This window comes from Brassica napus, chromosome C5, assembly GCF_020379485.1.
Source record: "Brassica napus cultivar Da-Ae chromosome C5, Da-Ae, whole genome shotgun sequence".
Taxonomy (NCBI): domain Eukaryota; kingdom Viridiplantae; phylum Streptophyta; class Magnoliopsida; order Brassicales; family Brassicaceae; genus Brassica; species Brassica napus.
The window spans coordinates 11,700,849-11,725,402 of NC_063448.1; the positions used below are offsets into that span (position 1 = coordinate 11,700,849).

General features: G+C 37.0%; 1 protein-coding gene across 1 annotated transcript; it reads left to right on the forward strand.

Annotated features, from left to right (window-relative positions):
- Positions 1–15,465: 15,465 nt before the first annotated feature.
- Positions 15,466–21,141, forward strand: LOC106347285 (prolyl endopeptidase). Its single transcript, XM_013786799.3, has 11 exons — positions 15,466–17,195; positions 18,108–18,327; positions 18,406–18,609; positions 18,690–18,760; positions 18,836–18,998; positions 19,071–19,667; positions 19,738–20,118; positions 20,200–20,339; positions 20,435–20,570; positions 20,650–20,763; positions 20,852–21,141. Exons 1-11 carry the CDS (start codon positions 17,086–17,088, stop codon positions 20,915–20,917), a joined length of 2,202 nt encoding a protein of 733 aa, XP_013642253.1. The 5' UTR covers positions 15,466–17,085; the 3' UTR covers positions 20,918–21,141.
- The last annotated feature ends 3,413 nt before the right edge of the window (positions 21,142–24,554 follow it).

Genomic DNA, 24,554 nt, shown 5'->3' on the forward strand with positions numbered 1-24,554 from the left:
AAATAAATCAGAGAAATCGTAGAGAGGGAGAAAGAAAGAAAGAAAGAGAGAGTTTACGGCCAAAGCAAGGCCGATTGTGTGGTGGTTAGGATTCCGGCGATCTGATCGTTTGTGAAGCAACCTCCGATCAAGTATGGGAGACCGAGACCAGGAGAAGAACATGGAGAACCCTGACACGGTTCAGACGGTACGTGGTGGGCTAGGGGTCCATCAGACCGAACGGACGGTCCTTGTGATCGCACCACAGCTCTGGTCGGTTCATTAGACCTAACCGCTTCTCCTCTTCCTGTTTCTCCTCTTCCTGTTTCTATCCAATCCCTTTCTCTTCTTTATGTTTATACACGAAGGGTTGTGTTGGTTCAGTCCAAGGGACACGTCCCTAGACTTGGCCGTTCATAACCGAACCGCTAGCTTTGACACGGGTCGGCTATGCGGATGGTTCAAATCGCACCATGGACTGGGCGGTTGGGCTAAAAGGTTGGTCATGTCCCTAAAGGCACGAGTTGCCAAAGGTCACGAGTTACCAAAGGTTGTGAGTTGCCAAAGGTCACGAGTTGCCAAAGGTTGTGAGATGCCAAAGGGTGTAAGTAACCATAGGTTACGAACATCAAGAGGTACGAGGACCAAGAGGTACGAGGACCAAGAGGTACGAACATCAAGAGGTACCAAGGACCGAAGGGGTGCATGTTCCAAACGGTGTCTGTTGAGACAGCTTGTGTCTGATCCTTATGGATCAGTCTATGACTTGTTAAGTCAAGACAGGTTCACGGTTTGTCTAAGCCAGGGTAAGAGTCCATTTGGATCCAGGCCCAAGGCCGTATCAGGTAAGGAAGTCCGTCGGGCCATTGAGTCGGACTTCAATTAGGCCGGTCAAACCTAGATTCTATCCGGTTAGACGAATTGGTCTTCGGAGCGATCCAGAACTGTTCGTGTGTTCTGTTTATCTATTCTGGACTGTCTATCTGATTCTAAGTCAAGGGGTGGTTGGTTGTATGACTTAGGATACGGTAGGCAGGTTCATATCTTCTTATAATTATGTTGTCTGAGGTTTATCTATGTTCTAGAAACCAAACCAAGCATTCTAGAATCGACCAGTTCTATTCATGGTTATGATTAATGCCTATCTGGTTGTGGTTTCAAGAACTAAGGATGGTTATGGTCAAGCCAAGGAGCCGTGAAGGCTCGATCAGTGAGAGGCTGTGTAACGTGTGGTTAGATGATGCTAGGGATGAACTAGTGATTGTCTATGAAATTGTTAAGAAGTTGTGTATCGGATCTCATGTTTCTAAGTAATACAATTTATACACATTTATATTCCGCTGTGCTATCTATTTATTTGTTTTAGAACCTCAGATTCGAATATGACTTAGACAATGAAAGACTTAAAATGAATCAAACAAGCAAAGAAATTAATAAATAGCAAACTGATCCAGTTTGGTCGAGAGGCCGGATTCGGGCGTTACAAGTGACTTCCGGACCAATGATAAACCAGGTAGCAGTGAAAAATTCCGATGAGTAACCATCAAGACCTCCAGTCTTGTTCTTCGGAAAAGAGAAAAAAGCATTCATGATTTCCTCCGACGAGAATGTTTTTAGAAAGTTAGCAGATTGCTGATCAGAGCACTTAAAGTCAAACAAAAGGTCGAAATCACTCTGGACGAAAAGGGGTTGAAAAACCGGGCTTCCAAGAGGGTCCGAAAAATAATCAACACATAACTTTTGAATACAGGACTAGGAGTCGATCCTCTCCCTGGAATCAAAGATCTCTACAATGTAACCACAAACTTAAAATAAATAAAAGTTCGAAGCAACATTGTTGATCTCTACGAGAGAGTTCATGCATTAGCTTAAAATGAGTTTATTGTTGATATGTTGAAAAAATCACTGTGGCTCAGTTACAAAAAAAAAAATTCACTGTGGCTACGCATAGTATATTTCTGAACAATCAATCAACCTTGCGGGAGGGATAAAGTTTTCATAAAATGGTTCCAAATCAAGTATAGCAAAAAGGGCAGCTTCAAGCATGACTTACACATTCCTGTTTCGACACTATAATTTTGTTTATTCATAACAGTAAAAATGGGTATAGTTATAAAAAAAACGTCTATTCGAAATTAGACGTGCTAAATTTTTAATATATATATTTGGAAAATTTGTCCCAGTCTTAATGTGTAATGGATGACATGTATAACAACATGATTCTATATGCATTTACACTTGGATTCGATTTTCGTATATGACAAGAATGAAAACTTTAAGCAGATTTGTCACTACATTTGTCTCTTCTGATTAGTTTTAGTGAAACTCTTGTAGAAAGAGTTGAAATCATAAATAAATAAACTAGAACTTGCCCAACCGCGCGGATGTTTGTTTTCATTTTTATATACGTACAAATTTTTTTTTACATCGTTAATGGTATATATTCTTAACATTAACCATATCTTTAAACGTTTATGGTTTTTTGAACAAAATAATGTTATAGTCAACATGTATGGTTTTCTTCTTCCTTTACTTCTTCTACCATTTTTGTAGATAATTTCATAATTTTAAACTCATTTATTTGTTTGCTCTTACTCCATAAAGCTTTGTAGTATATATTTTAAATTATTTTTCACAACCAAAAACGTATATCCCAAAATAAAGTTGCACTTTCTATTCATAAATTTAGATCGAAAAGTAAATTATGTAGTTATAACAAAAAAAAAATTAATTTTAATAAAATATTCAGATATAAATTTTAATTATTTATACTAAAACAATATAGGGTTGGATCATAAATATTTCAAATTCCAAAATTTTAGCACCCCTTAAAACAAATAAAATAACTTTTTTTTGGAATTATAATTTCTATTAAAATAAATTTGTTAAAAAAATTATTCTGCGTTGTTATTGTTTATTCTTAGAGTTTGACATGTGACCGTCTGAATATTTGTTTTTACTTTGAATTTTTTTTTTGTGCTAAAAGGTATAATATATATATTTGTAAATAAAAATATATTAACTAATTGTTAGAATAACAATTTAAAACATAACAATTTTATTTATTACTTTGAATAATTATATTTTTGTTACTTTAATTATTTATTATATCACACTGTTTCATAAATTATTGGTACAATGTTTCCATATACATTATATAAATTTATTATGATATATGGTTTTTACTTTATTATTTATTACTAATAAATAACAGAAAATATTTATACGCTAATAAAAAATATATTAGGAAATCTATTGAAAAATCTATTTTGGTTAAGATTTGATTAAAAAAATCCATAATTTAAATTAGAAAAAGACAAGCATACTCAAATATATGTTCAATAAATATCTCAATGGCATGTCATTGTAAATAAGTAGTAAAATTAAAAGGTAATCTAATTTTGTACTCTCATTTTAATAGATTAGATAAATAAATAAAAATAGCTTCCGTGAATATCAATCACACACTCAACTGTTAAAGTAGAATACCCAATCGAAAGTTTATAGTAATGGAATTGGGGTGGCTGAACATAGCAAAATGCCAAAGTATTAGGATTTAGGAGTTGATGGATAGTGTACTATTGTACTATACATATATTGCACGACTCGTTAACATGAAAAAAGAAACTATAGTGTACGATATACGATGGATTAGTTTCTACCAAAAACCTAAAATAAAATCAATGGTAAGTTTGGTTGCTTACATTGTTACATAACATCATTGACTAGTCAACTGTGTTGACAGATGTTGTAGTTGGCCAGGGACTGAATCAGAAATCAACGGTCAGAAAGAAAATAGTTAATCTATATTATAATAGTTGAGTTTTTGTTCACTCCTCAACGCGTCACATCAGCATTAAAAAGTATCAAGCCCATGATTCGAACCCGGGTTATTGAGATATAAACATTAACATTTATACCACTAAGCGAAATGATAATTTGTACATTGATGGTCGAACCTAATATATATTTATGAAGATCGGAAACCCTTGATTCTTCGGCTTCCTCTGAGGATCGGGCCTACAAGTGTATTATGGGTTTCATTTATAAATGAGATTCATCACGTTATATGAAAAAAAACTCAAGTCTCCAACAATTATAGTTTTCCCATATTGTAAACTATTGTCGTTTAACACGAGTTTAGGTTCTTTTCATCATTGTCGCAAACAAGTCTGAGTTACAGAATTGTGCCGTGTGTCTCTTCGTAATCTACTTTTTCACCGATGAACTCTTCATGTCCCCATCTTAAATCGCTTGATCATAAATGTTCATGATTTGTAGTCCCTCTGTAAACCCTATATATATGATTCTCACCTTTGATGAACCCAATCTGCATCTCCACAAAACTCATCTTCTAGAAAATGTTTCTCTCTGCCTCTCCAGTTCCTCAAACCGGCGTCCCGGCGTCCGTCACTCAACCTTCGAGTCTCTTCGTCTTGATCGTAGTAGTCAGAGCATCGCCTCTGGCTTCCTCCTCTTCTGGGATTCCCTGAAGAGGAGGAAGCCAGAGGCGATGCTCTGACTACTACGATCAAGACGAAGAGAGTAAGTTAATCTTTGATCTATCAAACTTATTTAACATAATACAGGGAGTTTATGGGAATCATGGTTCTCTTCCTTGATGAAAAGGTAAGTTAATCTTTGATCTATCACACTTATTTAACATAATTGTTTTAATTGGTTTCCTGATTCTTTGTTGAATAATATTATTTGCAGATTCTGTGATTCATGGGTTTACTCCCGTCGGACGTACTAATTATTACATCCTATCTTTGAAAGCAGGTTCCACTGTGAAAGTCGATCGTTTTGAGATTGCTAGGTGCTCAATCATGCACAAGATAATTGATCATCCATTCCTCATTTGTTTCATCTCACTAACCATTATTAATGAAGTCATCACAGGTGCTCCTGAGATCAATCCTCAGTCAAGATTAGATTGTTCGACAATCTCTAAGTGATTGCGAACACGAACCTAAAACTCTCAGGTATATTATCATATTGCATCTAGGTTTATATTATGTTTCGATATCATAACTGATATTTAAACTCGCAGATGTGGTTAGAAAAATTCGTTCTGTCCAGGGCTCTGACCTCACCAAAGAAACAACTCGAGTCGTTATCTGTCTTTTCATTGATCCGTAAGAAACAATCAACACATAATTCCCTTTATATTACTGTATATATTGTGCTAACATCAATAATCAAAAATATTTCATACCCAAGATTTGTGGTTGTCTATTTATCTCTTTTACTTATCAATCTAACTTTACACAAATTTTTATTTTACAGCTTAAAAGAAACCACAATAACCCAAACAATCAAAACACCAAAAACTATAATCCCAAAAAAGACGAATCATTAATGATCACCTCTCTTTTTGTCTAATCTTACAAATAAACTTCAAAACAAATATATAGCAAACCAATCAACTCAACTAAAATTCAACGACACATACTTTGAGCCAACTAAACAAATACAAACTACACGACCAGCTATTTAACAATTTACAAACTTACTTTCGCAGATGCTTACGAAGAAGACGAAGACGACAACCAAGATCAGTGAAATTACCTAAACAAAAAAGCAGAGTAAGTGAAAAACTCTGATAAATACAACTAACAATGATTATTATTTACATATTACCCATCAAATAAAAGAGAAACAAACACAGCCACACCAGGAGCTACAAGAGACAATCCCAACAGACACAAAGGCGGCAACAACATCTCCACCTGCTCACTTCTCTTGTCTTATGAAAATAGCTTACATGCTCAATGTCAACAAACCAATGTTATTTTCTTCTTATGAGAAATACATATATTCGTTTAAAACTCATTAAGGCTCAGATACTAATTGTCACTCATTTTATAGTTATTTCTACAACTCTTCATGTATTTGTTTTAAAGGTCCGGTAAAAACAACAAGTTTAAAAATAAAAAAACTTATAACCAACGTAATAAGAATAAAAAAAATTATTACTTAATACACACAACTTACACAACTAAACTGGAGAAAAAAATACAGAAACAAAAAGTACTCTCAACAACCTTAATATAATTTATGTAATCTCAATAGTACAAGTAACAAATTAAAAAGACAAACAAACAATAAGTCTCAGTGACACAACAAGCAACACCACAAACTATATCAATCACATTACTAACACAGTTTAGTCCTTCGTGAATGGAGAACAATGCATACACGGTTCATCATCACAACTCTAACCCTGTAACGATAAAAACTTGAAAAACAATGATCAACCCAAAACGCAAAGACTTTCCGTGGGTGGATGGGAGAACTTGGATCGGCGCCTGATTAGTAGCGACTAGAGCGGAACCATGTACCCGATTAAAGCTAGGAACGGATCTGTTTTTGAGCCAAACAAAGCTCCATCAGTCGGTCTTACGCTCAGGTTATTGGATAGGCCGTTCGGTTTGTGGAACTCAGGATGTTCGGACAACTCGATGAAAATCCAGGCAAAGCAGAATTTTCGGACAGCGATGGTCGGATCCGGACAAGTGTTGTTGGATTCGGACAAGACGGTTGAACTGGTCGGCTAGACAGCGATTGTCGGAAATCAGACAAGGCGGTTAAGACTGGCGGTTAAGCTGAGATGAGCTGATTTAGTAGTATCAGTCTGATTCGGACAAGGCGGTTAGAGTTGTCGACTGGATCAGTCAGCTCTAGCTCGAGTTTCGTCTAAGTAAAACTGGCGGGAACAGTTAAAGTCCGAAAAAGGGGAAAACTCGCGCTGGAACGCTTTGGAGCGCGGGGTGGCGGTTACGGTTTAAGAGCCGCGTGTAAACTAAGCAAGAACGGTTAACTTGGCAGTTTCTCGGGCCTAAACCACCCAACTGCCCATTTTAATCGTCTCCTTTGTCTTATTCTGCCATTTTCTGTACGGAAACGGGAAGAAAGAACCAGAGAGAAACTCAGAGAGAGAAAAGTTTGATTAAGAGAGAGCTTTCGATATTTGGCTAGATTGATCAAGTCCGAGTCAAGAACGATTGTCTGTGGGGTGAATCCGACTGTCTGAACGTTCGAAGATCCGACGGAAACCGCTCAAGAGGTGTCAGAAGAGACCGAATCAAACAGAACAAACCGACTCTAAGACAAATGTGAGTGCGTGACCGTGGCCTATCGTACTGGATCGTAGTCTGATTGATAGGAATGTTCTATGTATTGATTGCTTGTCTAATTCGAATTATCTGCTAAGTTCTGGCTTGGTCCGAACAGTCGGTTCCTTCCATCGACGCATCTGGATCAGATCATGCGCCTAGAGCCGTATTGCCCTGCTAGGGCTTGACTGAATCTGATGGCGCGCTGGCTTGGAACGATTGGGTCGGCTAAGTAACTGACTGATGATAAGCATGTTCGTTTATTGACTGATTGACTCGATTGCTTTACTTGGCTGAGTGGGACGGAATGACCGCTCTCACTAAGCATATTGTTTGCTTATACCTCCTTGTTTGGATGCAGATCAGGACCAGACCCAAAAGGGTAAAGACATGGCTTGAACGCGAGACAAAGGTAGGAAGGAAGGATGGTGGGTTTGGGTAGATATAGGACGAGTTTAACATGTAATAGCCTATAGCGAACTGACTTGTTAACTCGAACCTCAGATTATCTATTCAAATCGTATTATGCTTTACTTGAATGTCTGAAAAAGAACTAACACTCTGAAATAATTCTAAGTAAGGAAAAATATGAAAATGGCCCAAGTCTAATCGAGGAAGTTGAACCAGACTCGTACTGATGTTACGAAAAAATGGGTAGGGTCCTTTCAAGTGGTATCAGAGCGGAGTCGAGTTCTAGGACAATCTAAGTATAGTGGGTTATTGGGGCAAACTATCCTTCCAAGCCTTACGTCTCGTGGTAAATTATGTGTTCCGAGTCCTGATCCCAAATTAGTTTTGTTGCCTGTGATCTTGTTGCAGATGGCAAAAAGTAACCGTAACACAAGAAGGACTGTGAATGAGACCGCTGAGGGGTCTGCGAGCAAAGTGGCCAGGAATGAAGATGGTACGGAAGAGGCTCAGAATGCAGCAAATTTGAACAATGCTGCAGCGGCTGGTGTTCCTGCTGGAGCTGCTGCTGCTCCGATTGGATTGGAAGCCGTTTTGGCTATGTTGGCGCAAGTCTTTTCAAGATTGCCTGCTGCGGCGGCACCTCTAGTGGCTCCACCTGTTGCGAAGGAAGTGGAGAACGTGGTGCATGATGGAGAAGAGGCACACGTTGTTAGGAATATGTCTTACCTCAAGGTTATGGACCACATGCAGAAACTAGGAACAAAGTTCTTTTCGGGTGGTTCCAAACCAAAGGAAGAAGATCAATGGATTGACAGGATAGGGCGGAACTTTAAGTCGATCCGTTGTCCTCTTGCTTACAAGAAGGACATTGTTGTCCACTACTTGTACGGTGATGCGCACATCTGGTGGCGAGGTGTAGCGGCTCGGATTGGTGCTGAGAACTGCACGCGGGCCAACTTTAAGACCGAATTTCGTGGGAAATATTTTCCGTCGGAAGCATTTGACCAGCTCGAGGGAGCTTTTCTCAGACTGGAACAAAGATTTATGACTGTAAGGGAGTATGAAGCAGAATTCAACAGCCTTAAGAAGTATGTTGGGCGTGAGGCTGAGTCGGAAATTTCCTTGGTCCGCAAATTCATGCGCGGACTCAGGGTTAATCATCGAACTCGTTGTAAGATCCGGAACTATGATACTGTGGCCGAACTGGTGGAAAAGGCCGCAGAACAGGAAGCTGGAATCAGTGAGGAAGCCAAGGTGTTTGGCACAGTGGCGCATGTCCATCCTGGTAAGCATGCGGGAAAGAATCAAAAGCCGGTGAAGGCTGGCTCTTCCAGCAAGCCGAATGCAACAGGTCGCAGTGCGTGTTCGACTTGTGAAAAGATGCACTCTGGTGTCTGCCGTGCTGCTACGGGAGCTTGTCACCATTGCGGAAGTATGGATCACAAGGTGCGTGATTGCCCTGAGGAAGATCTAAGGCCGAAGAGCCAGAACAAGGGTGTTGGGGAACGTGTGTGCTACAACTGCGGCGAAACGGAGCACTACAAGAATCAGTGTCCGAAGGACGCGCAATCTGTTGGGAAGCATCCGAGTGATGGGCCTCAGCCGCCGGCAAAGGGGCAGGCCATCATGCCGCGGGTGTACACAATCGGTGATGAGTCAATGGACCCAAGCACGTCTCGTCCGATCACTGGTGAGTCATCCTATCTCTCACCTTTGCCTTAAGATTTCTGTGTGAAATTGCTTGCTTGTAGAGTAGGTCCTTAGTGTTCCGGGTGAAGATGTAGGGACCTTAGTCATGGGTGGAGTGGCAGCCCATGTTCTGTTTGATTTCGGTGCATTTCACTGCTTTGTGCAACCCGAGATGATTGGAATTGGGGAATTCCAGAAAGAACCAGAAGAAGAAGTAAGACTGGTTCGGGCGGCTGGTGGTCAGATCATGTACACTTCAGGAAAAATCCGAAACGTCTCTGTGATGATCGGAGGAGTGAACATGCCAGCAGACTTGGTCGTTTGCCCAGTGAAATCATACGATGTTATCCTTGGAATGGATTGGCTGAGTAAATACAAGGCACATCTTGATTGTCATCGTGGCCGAGTTCAGTTTGAAATCGGCAATGGAAAGCTTGTCTATCAAGGGGTCAGACCGACCAATGGGAGTCTGATCATTTCAGCACTTCAAGCAGAAAGAATGCTGGAAAAAGGATGTGAGGCTTATCTGGCTGCAATCACAACTGTGGAAGTCAGACCTGATGCTGAGTTGGAAGGGATTCCGATTGTAAAGGAGTATGATGACGTGTTAGAATCCTTGACTGGATTACCACCGGACCGTTCTGATCCTTTCACGATTGAGCTTGAGTCGGGCACAAAGCCAATCTCGAAAGCTCCGTACCGGATGGCTCCGGCTGAAATGGCAGAACTTAAGAAACAATTAGATGAACTGATGGAGAAAGGGTTTGTGCACCCAAGCAGTTCACCTTGGGGCGCACCGGTTCTATTCGTGAAGAAGAAAGATGGTAGCTTCAGGCTATGCATTGACTACAGGGGGATTAACAGAGTCACAGTGAAGAACAAGTACCCTCTTCCAAGGATAGACAAGTTATTGGACCAACTCCGAGGTGCTACTTGTTTCTCCAAGAATGATTTAGCTTCGGGATACCATCAGATTTCGATTGCTGAAGAGGATGTCCGTAAGACAGCCTTCAGATCGAGATACGGCCACTACGAGTTTGTGGTCATGCCCTTCGGATTGACCAACGCCCCTGCAGCCTTTATGAAGATGATGAATAACGTTTTCAGAGACCTGGATGAATTCGTTATAGTCTTCATAGACGACATCTTGATCTACTCAAAGAATCAGGAAGAGCACAAGGACCATCTGAGAAGGTTTTGGATAAGCTGCGGGAACATAAGTTGTTCGCCAAGCTCAGCAAATGCAGCTTTTGGCAAAGAGAAATTGGTTTCTTGGGTCACGTGGTCTCGGACAAGGGAGTGTCCGTGGACCAAGAGAGATCAAGGCCATTGCGGACTGGCCCAGACCAAGGAACGCAACAGAGATCAGGAGCTTTCTCGGACTGGCTGGATACTACTACCGACGGTTTGTTAAGGGATTTGCCAGCATGGCTCAACCGTTGACAAAGTTGACCGGGAAAGATGTTCAGTTCGTGTGGACAGAAGGCTGTGATGTGAGTTTCAACAAACTCAAGAAGATGTTGACGACTACTCCAGTATTGGCTCTTCCTATGGACAACGAGCCATACGTGGTGTACACAGATGCATCCATAGTTCGACTTGGGTGCGTACTGATGCAGCAAGGCAAAGTGATCGCGTATGCGTCTAGACAGCTAAGGAAACACAAAGGGAACTATCCAACACACGACTTAGAAATGCATGCTGTCGTGTTTGCGCTGAAGATATGGCGGTCATATCTCTATGGTGCTAAGGTCCAAGTCTTCACGGTGCATAAGAGCTTGAAGTATATCTTTACTCAACCAGAGCTGAACCTTAGACAGAGGCGTTGGATGGAACTGGTTGCGAATTACGACTTGGATATTGCCTACCATCCGGGAAAGGCGAATCTGGTCGTGGATGCCTTGAGCCGGAAGAGAGTAACTTCGGCTTCAGAGAAATACAAGGAGGAATTGGTTCACATGGTTGGAACCTTACGATTAGCTGCCTTGACTGACGAATTGGAACCGTTGGGTCTTGGTGCAGCGGATCAGGCGGATTTGTTGTCCCGAGTTCGCCTTGCACAGGAAAAGGATGAAGATCTGATCAAAGCTTCCAAGAACGAGAAGACGGAGTATCAGACTTCAAACAATGGGACGATTCTGGTTAATGACTGAGTGTGTGTTCCTAACGACAAAGGATTGCGGGATGAGATCCTAAAGGAGGCACATCAGTCAAAGTTTTCGATACATCCAGGAGCCAATAAGATGTACCGAGACTTGAAGAGATACTATCATTGGGTTGGAATAAAGCGTGATATTGCAAAATGGGTAGCTGGGTGCCCAATCTGCCAAATGGTTAAGGCAGAAAATCAAGTTCCGAGTGGACTACTTCAGAGTTTACCCATCCCAGAATGGCCTTGGGATAAGATCACGATGGACTTCGTGACTGGCTTGCCAATCAGGAACGGCAAGGACGCTATCTGGGTGATAGTGGACAAATTGACCAAGTCTGCACACTTCTTGGCTATCAACAAAACAGACAATGCAGCGGTGCTAGCCAAGTTATACATGGAACAGATCGTCAGACTTCATGGAGTTCCGGTAAGCATAGTGTCAGATCGAGACTCCAAGTTTTATTCGGCCTTCTGGAGAGCTATACAGAAGTCGATGGGGACCAAGGTCCATATGAGTACAGCATATCATCTGCAAACGGATGGACAATCAGAGAGGACAATCCGAACACTTGAAGACTTACTGCGATCTTGTGTTCTGGATTGGGGAGACAAATGGGATCAGTACTTGCATCTGGCAGAGTTTTCTTACAACAACAGCTATCATGCAAGCATTAGAATGTCACCTTACGAGGCATTGTACGGACGTCCGTGTAGGACACCGCTATGCTGGACCCAAGTGGGGGAGCGCAGCATATTTGACCGAGACTTTGTAGAAGAGACAACTGAAAGAATCCGAGTCTTGAAACTGAAGATGAAAGAGTCTCAGGATAGACAGAAGAGTTATGCAGACAGACGCAGAAAAAACCTTGAGTTTGAAGTAGGAGACATGGTATATCTCAAAACCGTCACCTACAAAGGCAAAGACCGATCCTCAATGAATGCCAAGCTGAGTCCAAGATACATGGGACCGTACAAGATCCTGGAAAGGATTGGAAAGGTCGCCTACAAATTGGAGCCGCCCTTATCGATGGCTCGGTTCCATAACGTGTTCCATGTATCTTTGCTGCGAAAATGCATAAGGAATCAAGACAATGTGGTTCCTAACCACCATCTGACTTGAGAGAGAACCTTACTGTGGAGGGACGACCAGTCTGGATCATTGGTAGAAAAACCAAACCTGAAGGCAGAAAGAATATCAAAATGATCCAAGTCGTTTGGGACTGCAATGGAGAAGAAGAAACGACTTGGGAGCCAGAGGCGAGAATGAAAGCTGAGTTTCCAAAGTGGTTTGACAAACTCACGGAAGATTCAGGAAGAAAGACTCGAGGACGAGTCTGAGCCAAGTGGGGGAGAACTTGTAGCGACCGTTTCCGAAGATCGATGTTAGGATGATCTGAGGACTGACTGGCCGAACTGTGAGAACGTACTTAATGGATTGGATGATGCTAGAAAGAGTTGATCAGAGTTCGAAGGACTTTCCGTGGGTGGATGGGAGAACTTGGATCGGCGCCTGATTAGTAGCGACTAGAGCGGAACCATGTACCCGATTAAAGCTAGGAACAGATCTGTTTTTGAGCCAAACAAAGCTCCATCAGTCGGTCTTACGCTCGGGTTATTGGACAGGCCGTTCGGTTTGTTGAAACTCAGGATGTTCGGACAACTCGATGAAAATCCAGGCAAAGCGGAATTTTCGGACAGCGATGGTCGGATCCGGACAAGTGTTGTTGGATTCGGACAAGACGGGTGAACTGGTCGGCTAGACAGCGATTGTCTGAAATCAGACAAGGCGGTTAAGACTGTCGGCTAAGCTGAGATGAGCTGATTTGTAGTATCAGTCTGGACAAGGCGGTTAGAGTTTCGAGGATCAGTCTCCTCTTCTCGAGTTCTAAAGTAAAACGGCGGCAGTTTTCCTCCGAAAAGGGGAAAACTGGCTGGCGCTGGCGGAGCCGGTTGGCGGTTAGTAAAATAGCCGGAACGTTGCCCGCCTTACCCCCAACCCCAATAAACTCCCCTTTTTCTTTTAAACCGCGCTTTTCCATTTCGGGAACAGAAAGACAAAGAGGGAACCAGAAGAGAAAGAGTAAGAGAGAGAAGTCCGATAATTGCTGGATTGATCGCCGAGTCAAACGATCCTGTGGGGACCCCGATCCGACTCGGTTCGAGATCCGACGGAAACCGCTCAGAGGTGAAGAGACCGAATCAAACAGAACAAACCGAAGAAAAAGGTAGTGCGTACCGCCTATTCTAAACTGAATCAATAGTGATAGATTACTGAATCTTGCTAATCAATTCCTTTCTGACTAACTGGGGGCACAGTCGGTTCCTTCCGTCTCATCAGACATGCGCCTAGCCGTATTCCTGCTAGGGCTTACAACTGATGGCGCTGGCTTGGAACATTGGGTCGCTAAGTGACTGATGGCATGTCCATTTATGACTGATACTCGACTGACGCTACTACGAGTATCCCCTCGATGCCTCTTGGAAACACTAACTAACGGATCGACAAACAACCCATACCCAGGCTTTTTTCGATCTAGCGAGTTTTGGGTCAGGAAACTAAGGCTGAAACGTCTGTTAACAAACTCGTTCACTCAACTCAGAGACAAGGAAGGGTGTAAAAAACTCTTATCGTGGACATTCGCGAACACTCGGGATGCGATCATTTAGGATCAAAGCGAGAAAACGTGTGTCGGGTTACGGAGATCGGATAAAGTCAGGTATGTAAGTAGAGAAGTTGACTTAGGTAGAGGTATCTGTGGCATGATAGACTGGATTTTAGAGATGTCATGTTCTCAGATAGTCAGCAATTAGCGTAAGTCGGCGTGCAGAGAGTTTAGATAGTCTGACGAAAGGTTAGAGTGTCGACTATCAGTGGAGTTGAATAGAACAGTTTCGAGGGCTGCGCTGGTTTGGGCGGGGGTGGCGGTTACGGATAAGAGCCGCGTGTAAATTAAGCGAGAACGGTTAACTTGGCAGTTTCTCGGGCCTAAACCACCCAACTGCCCATTTTAATCGTCTCCTTTGTCTTATTCCGCCATTTTCTGTACGGAAACGGGAAGAAAGAACCAGAGAGAAACTCAGAGAGAGAAAAGTTCGATCAAGAGAGAGCTTTCGATATTTGGTTGGATTGATCAAGTCCGAGTCAAGAACGATCGTCTGTGGGGTGAATCCGACTATCTGAACGTTCGAAGATCCGACGGAAACCGCTCAAGAGGTGTCAGAAGAGACCGAATCAAACAGAACAAACCGACTCTAAGACAAAGGTGAGTGCGTGACTGTGGCCTACCGTACTGAATCGTAGTCTGATTGATAGAAATGTTCTATGTACTGATTGCTTGTCTAATTCGAATTATCTGCTAAGTTCTGGCTTGGTCCGAACAGTCGGTTCCTTCCATCGACGCATCTGGATCAGATCATGCGCCTAGAGCCGTATTGCCCTGCTAGGGCTTGACTGAATCTGATGGCGCGCTGGCTTGGAACGATTGGGTCGGCTAAGTAACTGACTGATGATAAGCATGTTCGTTTATTGACTGATTGACTCGATTGCTTTACTTGGCTGAGTGGGACGGAATGACCGCTCTCACTAAGCATATTGTTTGCTTATACCTCCTTGTTTGGATGCAGATCAGGACCAGACCCGAAAGGGTAAAGACATGGCTTGAACGCGAGACAAAGGTAGGAAGGAAGGATGGTGGGTTTGGGTAGATATAGGACGAGTTTAACATGTAATAGCCTATAGCGAACTGACTTGTTAACTCGAACCTCAGATTATCTATTCAAATCGTATTGCTTTACTTGACTGTCTGAAAAAGAACTAACACTCTGAAATAATTCTAAATAAGGAAAAATATGAAAATGGCCCAAGTCTGATTGAGGAAGTCGAGTCAGACTCGTACTGATGTTACGAAAAAATAGGTCGGGTCCTTTCACAATGCCCCTAATATCATATAGTAATCTAGTTTATATTTTAAATTTAATCAGTAAAAATATTAAATACAATCCTACAAAATTGTTTTTTTGGCAATATCAATATAACTTTATTATAATAACATCATTAATACTTTAAACATAAAATTTAATCTTTATAAAATAGAGATTTTTAGTCTTTATAAAATACAAATTGTTAAAGAAAAATGGCGACATTACCCAAAAATGTCGACAGATTCACGAAAGGATTTCGACATAACGGGATACTCAATGCATCAACATCTACCACGCGATCGAGCTCTTTCCATGTTTTCACGTTTTCTTATTCTTTTTAAAAGGTTCTCTCCTAACAAACATGTGATCTCAACCGCACGCGCCGCTTCCCTATAAATAACCGATCAACGCTAATTCTTGATTTCCCTTCCAGTCAACGAAACTCAACGCCGAATACTTATTTTAAGTCTCTTAGTTTTCATTCCTCTGTCGGAGACTTATTTAAATCTATTTTAAATGTAAAATGGTAATTTTACATATGTTTAATGTAGTATTTCCATTTTTTATGTTGTATGTTTACATATTATTTATTATTTTCAAAATTATATATAATGTTTTTTTTTACAAAATAATAATGTTACATTATGGAGATAAGCCGTCTTTTTTTAGTGAAAAATGGTAATCTTACATATGTTTAATGTAGTTTTTCCATTTTTTATGTTGTATGTTTACATATTATTTTTTAAAAATAAAAATGTAAAATGGTAATCTTACATATGTTTAATGTAGTATTTCCATTTTTTATGGTGTATGTTTACATATATTTATTGTTTTCGAAATTATATATAATGGTTTTTGTTTTTTTCTTATAAAACGGTAATGTTACATTATGGAGATAAGCCGTCTTTTTTTTTAAAGTGAAAATAGTAATTTTACATATGTTTTACGTAGTTTTTCCATTTTTTATGCTGTATGTTTACATATTATTTATAATTTTCGAAAATTAGTAATATTAAAATATAAAACTATATTTTATGCCACGTGTCATTTTTTTCGCTGATATGGACGCTCTAGGGAGCCTCAAAGATCTCTTTTATTAGTATAGACCATTTTTTATGTTGTATGTTTACATATTATTTATTATTTTCGAAATTATATATAATATTTTTTTTTTACAAAATAGTAATGTTACATTATGGAGATAAACCGTCTTTTTTTTAGTGAAAAATGATAATCTTACATATGTTTAATGTAGTTTTTCCATTTTTTATGTTGTATGTTTATAATTATTTTTTAAAAATAAAAATGTAAATGGTAATCTTACATATGTTTAATGTAGTATTTCCATTTCTTATGTTGTATATTTACATATATTTATTATTTTCGAAATTATATGTAATGTTTTTTTTTTTTTTTTTATAAAACGGTAATGTTACATTATGGAGATAAGCCGTTTTTTTAAGTGAAAAATGGTAATTTTACTTATGTTTAATGCAGTTTTTCTATTTTTATGTTGTATGTTTAAATATTATATATAATTTTCGAAAATTAGTAATATTAAAATGTAAAATTATATTTTATGTCACGTGTCATATTTCGGAAAAATTTTTTTTTCGCTGACGTGGATGAAACTTATTTTATTAGTATAGATAGTATAGATGTGATCTCAACCGCACGCGCCGCTTCCCTATAAATAACCGATCAACGCTAATTCTTGATTTCCCTTCCACAAAACGAAACTCAACGCCAAATACTTATTTTAAGTCTCTTAGTTTTCATCTTTGTCGGAGATTTATTTAAATCCATAATCATATAATGGGATCTCTCTCGGCGTTTGAGGAGCGGCTGCAGTACCCGACGGCAAGGCGGGATGAGTCCATCGTTGAAGATTATCACGGCGTTAGAATCGCCGATCCTTACCGTTGGTAAGAATTTACGTTTTCAGCTGTAACTTCTCTCGTTTTTTTATGATCACGTTATTGAGCTGACTATTAATCATGGTTGGAGATTCTTCTTACAGGAGATTTTAAAATTTGCTGCTGTTTTTGTCGGAAGTTGATTGAGTTCTTGTAATAAAATAACTAGATTTTGACCCGCGCGGATTTATTTATTTATTTTTTTTCAATTGACAAATATTTAGTAAATGTCATATTTCATATATTTGTGTTTTATTTTATAAAAAACTTAAACTTTCTATCTTTCTTTATTGTGTTTCATTTTAAATGACTATTTATGTTTAAAAAATTAAATTTTATTTTTTTAATGAATTAAGTTGGTATAACTCTGATAAATTAATTTTATTATATGGTTAATATTTTTAATAAAAATAATTATATACTTTTAATAAAGATTTATATTTTTCAATGAAAAAAGATAATTTTTTTTTATGAATGCTTAAATTATATTAAGAAAAAAAAATAAAGAATGGTTGACATTTTTTTTTTTGAACTTGGGATAAATGTCCCAAATAAAAAAAATGTGAGAATTGGATCTGATTTTTTAATCGGTCCAAATGGCCCAAGAGATATCTGATGTGGACAGTGGGCTGAATTAAAAAAAAATGGTCCAATATAGATGTGTTATTAATATTACTTGATTGTCTTTAAAGAAAAGACACACTGTAAAAATAACGATAAGATATTTGGATCGAGCTTTTTTTGGACCAGCTTATATTTATGTTTCGGCTCATTTTAGATATTTATTGGACCAGTTATTTTGAAAAACTAGGCCCATTTATGGACCATTTTTTGTTTGTTTGTGATTTGGTATAGAAACTTGTACCGGTTTGGTCCAATTGTAAAATTATTTCGGTTAAGATTCGTTAATTTTTCTGTTAGGTTGGAAGATCCAGAAGCAGAGGAAGTGAAAGACTTTGTAGAGAAGCAAGTGAACTTGTCAGATTCACTGTTAAAAACTTGTGAAACAAAGGAAAAGCTTCATGAGAAAATCACGAAGCTCATTGATCATCCTCGCTATGATACTCCCTTCAAGCGAGGGAACAGTTACTTTTACTTCCATAACACGGGTCTTCAAGCTCAGAGTGTGCTTTATATCCAGGTAACGCGAAACATGTTTTCAACTCTTGTTTAATCCTTTGAATTAAGTTTTTTGATTATAGATTTGGGGTTTTTTCAGGATGATTTGGATGCGGAAGCAGAGGTTTTGCTTGACCCCAATACACTTAGTGATGATGGAACAGTTTCTTTAAACTCTTTGGCTGTGAGTGAGGATGGTAAGTATATGGCTTATGGGCTTTGCTCAAGTGGTAGTGATTGGGTGACTATTAAAGTTATGAAGATTGAAGATAAGAAGACAGTGGAGTCTGATACTTTATCTTGGGTAAGGTTTCTTCAATTTGAACTGTACTACTCCTCAATTAGTATTCCACTTTGATATGACTCTGTTTCTGTTGAGTTTAGGTTAAATTTAGTGGGATTACATGGACACACGATGGTCTAGGTTTTTTCTACAGCCGTTACCCAGCTCCACAGTGAGTCTTGTGTGTAATTATGAAACTTTTTGAGGAAAGGGTTTTGAGTTTTCTTATTGTGGTTTGTTTTTGTAGAGAGGGAGATAAGATAGATGCTGGCACAGAGACTAACTCTAACCTTTACCATGAGTTGTACTACCATTTCCTAGAGACCGATCAATCTGAAGATGTTTTATGTTGGAGAGACCAAGACAATCCTAAACACATGTTCGGTTCTAAAGTCACTGATGATGGAAAGGTAAAGCCACTTATTTATAATGCGTCACTTAAAAGTTTTGGTTGTAACCATTATGTTTTATTCTTAATGTAGTACTTAATCATGACCATTGAAGAAGGGTGTGACCCTGTAAACAAAGTTTATCACTGTGATCTCTCATCACTTCCTAAATTAGGTCTAGAAGGTTATAGAGGAAGCAAATCTCTACTTCCGTTTATAAAGCTCATCGACACATTTGAAGCACAGTATATTGCTATCGCAAACGACGAGACACTGTTTAATTTCTTTACAAACAAAGATGCACCAAAGTACAAGCTAGTTCGTGTTGATCTAAACGAACCGAGCACTTGGAATGATGTTATACCCGAGCACGAGAAAGATGTCCTCTCAACAGCATGTGTAGTCAACGGAAACCAGCTTGTGGTTAGCTACATGAGCGATGTAAAACACATCTTGCAGATTAGAGACTTGGAGTCCGGTTCCTTGCTTCACACGTTACCTGTAGATATTGGTTCGGTGGGTGGAGTTTTTGCTAGGCGTAAAGACACAACCTTCTTCTTTAGGTTCACAAGCTTCCTTACTCCTGGTGTGATTTACAAATGTGACTTATCTAATGAAGCTCCACTAGTTACAGTCTTCCGTGAAATCGATGTACCTGGATTCGATAGAACAGCATTTCAAGTCACTCAGGTAACGTGTGTTACAAGCTTTGAATTTACTCTTCTTCTTTTTTTAATCCATACTATGTGGGTTTTTATAGGTATTTTATCCGAGTAAGGATGGAACAAAGATACCAATGTTCATTGTGGCTAGAAAAGAGATAGAGCTGGACGGATCACACCCTTGTTTGCTCTATGCGTATGGTGGGTTTAGCGCAAGCATGACGCCTTTTTTCAGTGCAACTCGTATTGTGCTTAGTAGACATCTTGGTGCTGTGTTCTGCTTTGCAAACATACGTGGTGGTGGTGAGTATGGTGAGGAGTGGCATAAAGCTGGCGCGCTTGGCAATAAGCAGAACTGCTTCGATGATTTTATTGCTGGAGCAGAGTATTTGGTTTCTGCTGGTTATACACAACCGAAGAAACTTTGTATTGAAGGGAGTAGTAACGGTGGGATACTAATTGGGGCTTGCATTAATCAGGTAGAGACTCTTAAAAACTCTAGATTGTGATCATAGTAATCATAAAGTTAGATGAAGAATCTTGTTTGCAATGTGACACAGAGACCGGATCTGTTTGGGTGTGCTTTGGCTCATGTTGGAGTCATGGACATGCTAAGGTTTCACAAGTTTACTATAGGACATGCTTGGACTTCTGAGTTTGGTTGTTCTGACAAGGAAGAGGAGTTCCATTGGTTGATAAAGTAAGTCTTGTTTTAGGTCAAAACATAAAGCTTCCTTGTTTTGCAAGATATAAGATATCTGATGGTTTTGTTATTTGAAAAATGTAATAATAAAGGTATTCGCCTCTGCATAATGTAAAGAGGCCATGGGAACAGAAGAGGGATGGATTTGTTCAGTATCCATCTACGATGTTGTTAACTGCTGATCATGATGATAGAGTTGTCCCACTTCATACATTCAAGTTGCTTGCGGTTTGTCTTTTGTCTCTTGTTTGCTTTTTGCATCTTCCTTGTTTTTGTTCTTCCACTGAAACCTGTTTTGGTTTTGCAGACAATGCAATATGAATTAGGTTTGAGTTTAGAGAATAGTCCACAGACGAACCCTATAATTGCTCGGATTGAAGTTAAAGCCGGGCACGGAGCAGGACGTCCAACACAAAAGATTGTGAGTTATCAGTTTAATCTTTTTTTTGTTCAATAGATATGCTTGAGGAAGTGTGAGTGGGAGAGTTAAAGTTTGTGAGTTGCAACAGATTGATGAAGCGGCTGATCGGTATGGGTTTATGGCGAAGATGGTGGATGCTACATGGCTGGACTGAAATTGACATGGAAGAGATTAGTTTCTTGTTATATCCTAAGAGAGAGAGAGAGCTACTGCTTACTGTTGTAATATTTTGTTAACCAACAGAGTCATTACAATTATATACTACGTTGCTGTGTTTTGTTAACCGACAGAGATTATTACAGTTACATACTGCTACATGTGCTGTGTTCAGCTAATACAGCTAGTCATAAAGATATACTACGACACTGTTTTTGAGTAGACGCATTTTAGAATTGAACTGAACCACTAAAATAATCCACGTTATAATTTTAAGTAGCTAGTATATTTTAAAGGTAGGAAATGAATGTGTAGGAATCAAAACTACAAAAATGAGAGCTTGTGGAGAATTGGTAGTTTAAAAATCGCCCATTTTGACATCAGTGACATCAAGTTGTATTATCTCCGCCCTGCATCCTAAAATTGATCCCATGCTGTAAACAAAGTGAAACAAATAAGGTTTATATGGTTCAATGCTTCTTGTTACCATTCTTCTTTACCCAAAAATGTCTACAGATTCACGAATATTATTAAAAGAGAAGTACTCAATTGAATTGTTCAAAAAAAAAAAAAAGTACACATTTCAAAATATTTTTACTTCATTAATTAAACTCCTTTTTTTTTCTTGTCTTTTTCAGTTGCATTTATGATATATCCTAAAACGAATAAAACTGCCTAATTTATTACTTGTTTTTTCAGCTACATTAATGAAATATGCTTAAATGAATTTAAACTTCATATTTTATTGTTTGTCTTTTTCAGTTACCTTAAGAAAATATCCTTAAATAAATTTGGACATAACGTCATTTAATCGACCAAAAAAACTCATGAGTTATCCTTACGTGCATAATTTTAATAATGGAGATTTTTAAAAACGTGCATCATTAAAATGTTACCTAAAACATGCAGCACTAATATATAACATGCATCAATAAAACTAGAATTTGACTCACACAATTGTACGGATATTATTTTCAGTTGATTAAATTTAAAAATAATTATTTATTCAAAAAATATTTAAGAATGGCTATGTTGTTAAAAATTATATGGTATTATTTTCTCATAACTCATTTGTCATTTGATAAATTGTTAGAAAGAAATTTTTAGCATAATATAACTCAGTTGTCATTTGCTAAATTTATGGTTTTTATTTATATTTTTTATTATTTAATTATATTATTTTCATTTTATATTTGAAAGATAAATGAATTTTCTTTCAAATAATATTTTTGTAAATGTATTTTTTTTTAAATAATCAATTAATTTTTTTAAAAAAAAGGTTCTCTCCTAACAAACACTAGGGATTAACCCGGGCGACGCCCGTGATTTTTATTTTTTTCTAATTTAAGTTGTTAAATTATTTATATTTATGTTATGATATATATTTTTATAAATGTTAAGATGCATGTCATAATTAAAATTTATTTTTAAATTTTAACACGTTAAATTAACATATTTTTTACTATTTAAATATTTTTTGTAATTTTGTTGACTATCTAATTATCATATTTAGCAAAACTATCTGTTGAGTGTTGGAAAAAATGTTTTAGATATTTAATTAAACTGCAGAGTATTTTCGGATCGACCACATGCTCAACAATCGATCGATCCGTAAAAAGATGGTCGATCTCCTTGGCTAGGTAAGTACAATTTTAGCAAAATATCTTTGATTTTCAAATATTAAGTATAAAACTATTCTTTTGAATATTGTTTTTTTGAATTGTATTTTTTGATTAAATTATTGTATTATAATGATTATGTAAATATTTTTTGTGATGTTTGAATTTGTGTTGTTCGTATACTTTACCTAGATGATATTGAGGTTTAACAATTTATTGTTTTCTGGAAATAGAAAATAATGATATATCAAAACGTATCTAATACTTGTTAAATGATAGTATAATGTAAATTACATCCATTATTTGAAAATAACCATTTGTTGTTATTTTTTTTAAATCAGAAATTATTTTTATTTAAAAACATTATTCATATATAATATAATGGTTTAAGTTTGGAAGATTAATCTATATATATAAATTATGTTTTTTTTTTAAATAATTTAAGATATTATATATTGAGTAACTGAATAAAAGCTGAATTTCTTATCTTGAAAATCAAATATTTATATTTTTGTCTTCATGTTATACTCACCAATCCATCATTGATATTTATAACTCAGTATGTTTTTTAAAAAAACTTAGTTTTAAGTAATAAATGTTTAATAAATTAAATTCATCACCTATAATGTTCTGTAAATTATATTTAAAAACTCTCTAAAATAATATTTTAATTATAATATTACTATTATTTAATTTAAGTTATTTTAAGCATAATATATGCTAAACCAACTTAAATTATATTTATAATAGGACCATCCGTTAATAAACAAAAACAATACTAAACCAACATGAACCAATACCTGATTCGGAGAGGAATTAAGTGTTTCGGGATAAACACTTGAACGGTTATTAACTGTAATGGTTTGATCATGAAATAGTTAGTATGAATATTAACAATAAAATTATGGATTAGATTAATTTAAATTTGTAAGAATACCCTTGAGTCTATGAAAAACAATTCAATTCCCATGAATAAGTTTGGCTTTTGGAAATTGCGGGTTTCCCAACAATGAATCCACCTAATAAAAAGTTTGTTGTTATAAAAAATTTCCTTCAAGGTCATTAAAGGTTTTTGGGACGGTAAGAGTTGATGGTGGAATCATTTTTTTGCTCGAGTGCTTTGAAGATTTCCTTGATAGTGTGAGGTTGATGTTGATGGAATAATGAGTTTTATAGGGACTTTCTTGATGTAAAACTATACATTTTTATTTTTTTGTTTAATGTGGTATTTCCATTTTTATATAATTTACTATCATTTTAAGATAGATGTACATTTTAAGATAGATGTTTAAATCTTAATGTACTTTTTTTCATTTTTTAAAATGTTTATTTCCATTTCTTATATTTTTTTTATTTACGTAATATCTATATTTTATACTTTAAAATAGATATTTAAATCTTAATGTACTTTTTCCATTTTTTTAAACTGTGTATTTACTTATATTATACATTTTACATTTTAAGATAGATGATTAATGCTTAATGAACTTTTTCCATTTTTTTAAAAAAAATTGTGTATTTACTTATAATTCATATATTATATATTTACATTATTTACTTATTATTTATTTTCATGTATATGTATTTCCATTTCTTGTACTTTTTATTTACTTAATATCTCTATTTTACATTTTAAGATAGATGTTTAAATCTTAATGTACGTTTTCCATTTTTTAAAAATTGTATATTTCCATTTGTTATACTTTCTATTTACGTAATATCTATATTTTAAATTTTAAGATATATTTTTAAATCTTAATGAAATTTTCCATTTTTTAAATTGGGTATTTACTTATATTATATATTTACTTATTATTTATTTTTCTTTATATTGTGTATTTCTATTTCTTATACTTTCTATTTACTAATAAGTTTATATTTTAAGATAGATTTACAATTTAAGATAGATGATTAAATACTAATGTACTGTTTCCATTTTTTAAAATTGTGTATTTCCTTTTCTTATACTTTCTATTTGCGTAATATCTATATTTTACGTATTGATGAAGCGGCTGG

Coding starts and splice junctions, on each gene's coding strand:
- LOC106347285 (XM_013786799.3), top strand. CDS start 17,086: ATGGGATCTCTCTCGGCGTTTGAGGAGCGGCTGCAGTACCCGACGGCA. Junction 18,328..18,405: donor AGAGTGTGCTTTATATCCAG/GTAACGCGAAAC, acceptor GGGTTTTTTCAG/GATGATTTGGATGCGGAAGC. Junction 20,571..20,649: donor ATACATTCAAGTTGCTTGCG/GTTTGTCTTTTG, acceptor TTGGTTTTGCAG/ACAATGCAATATGAATTAGG.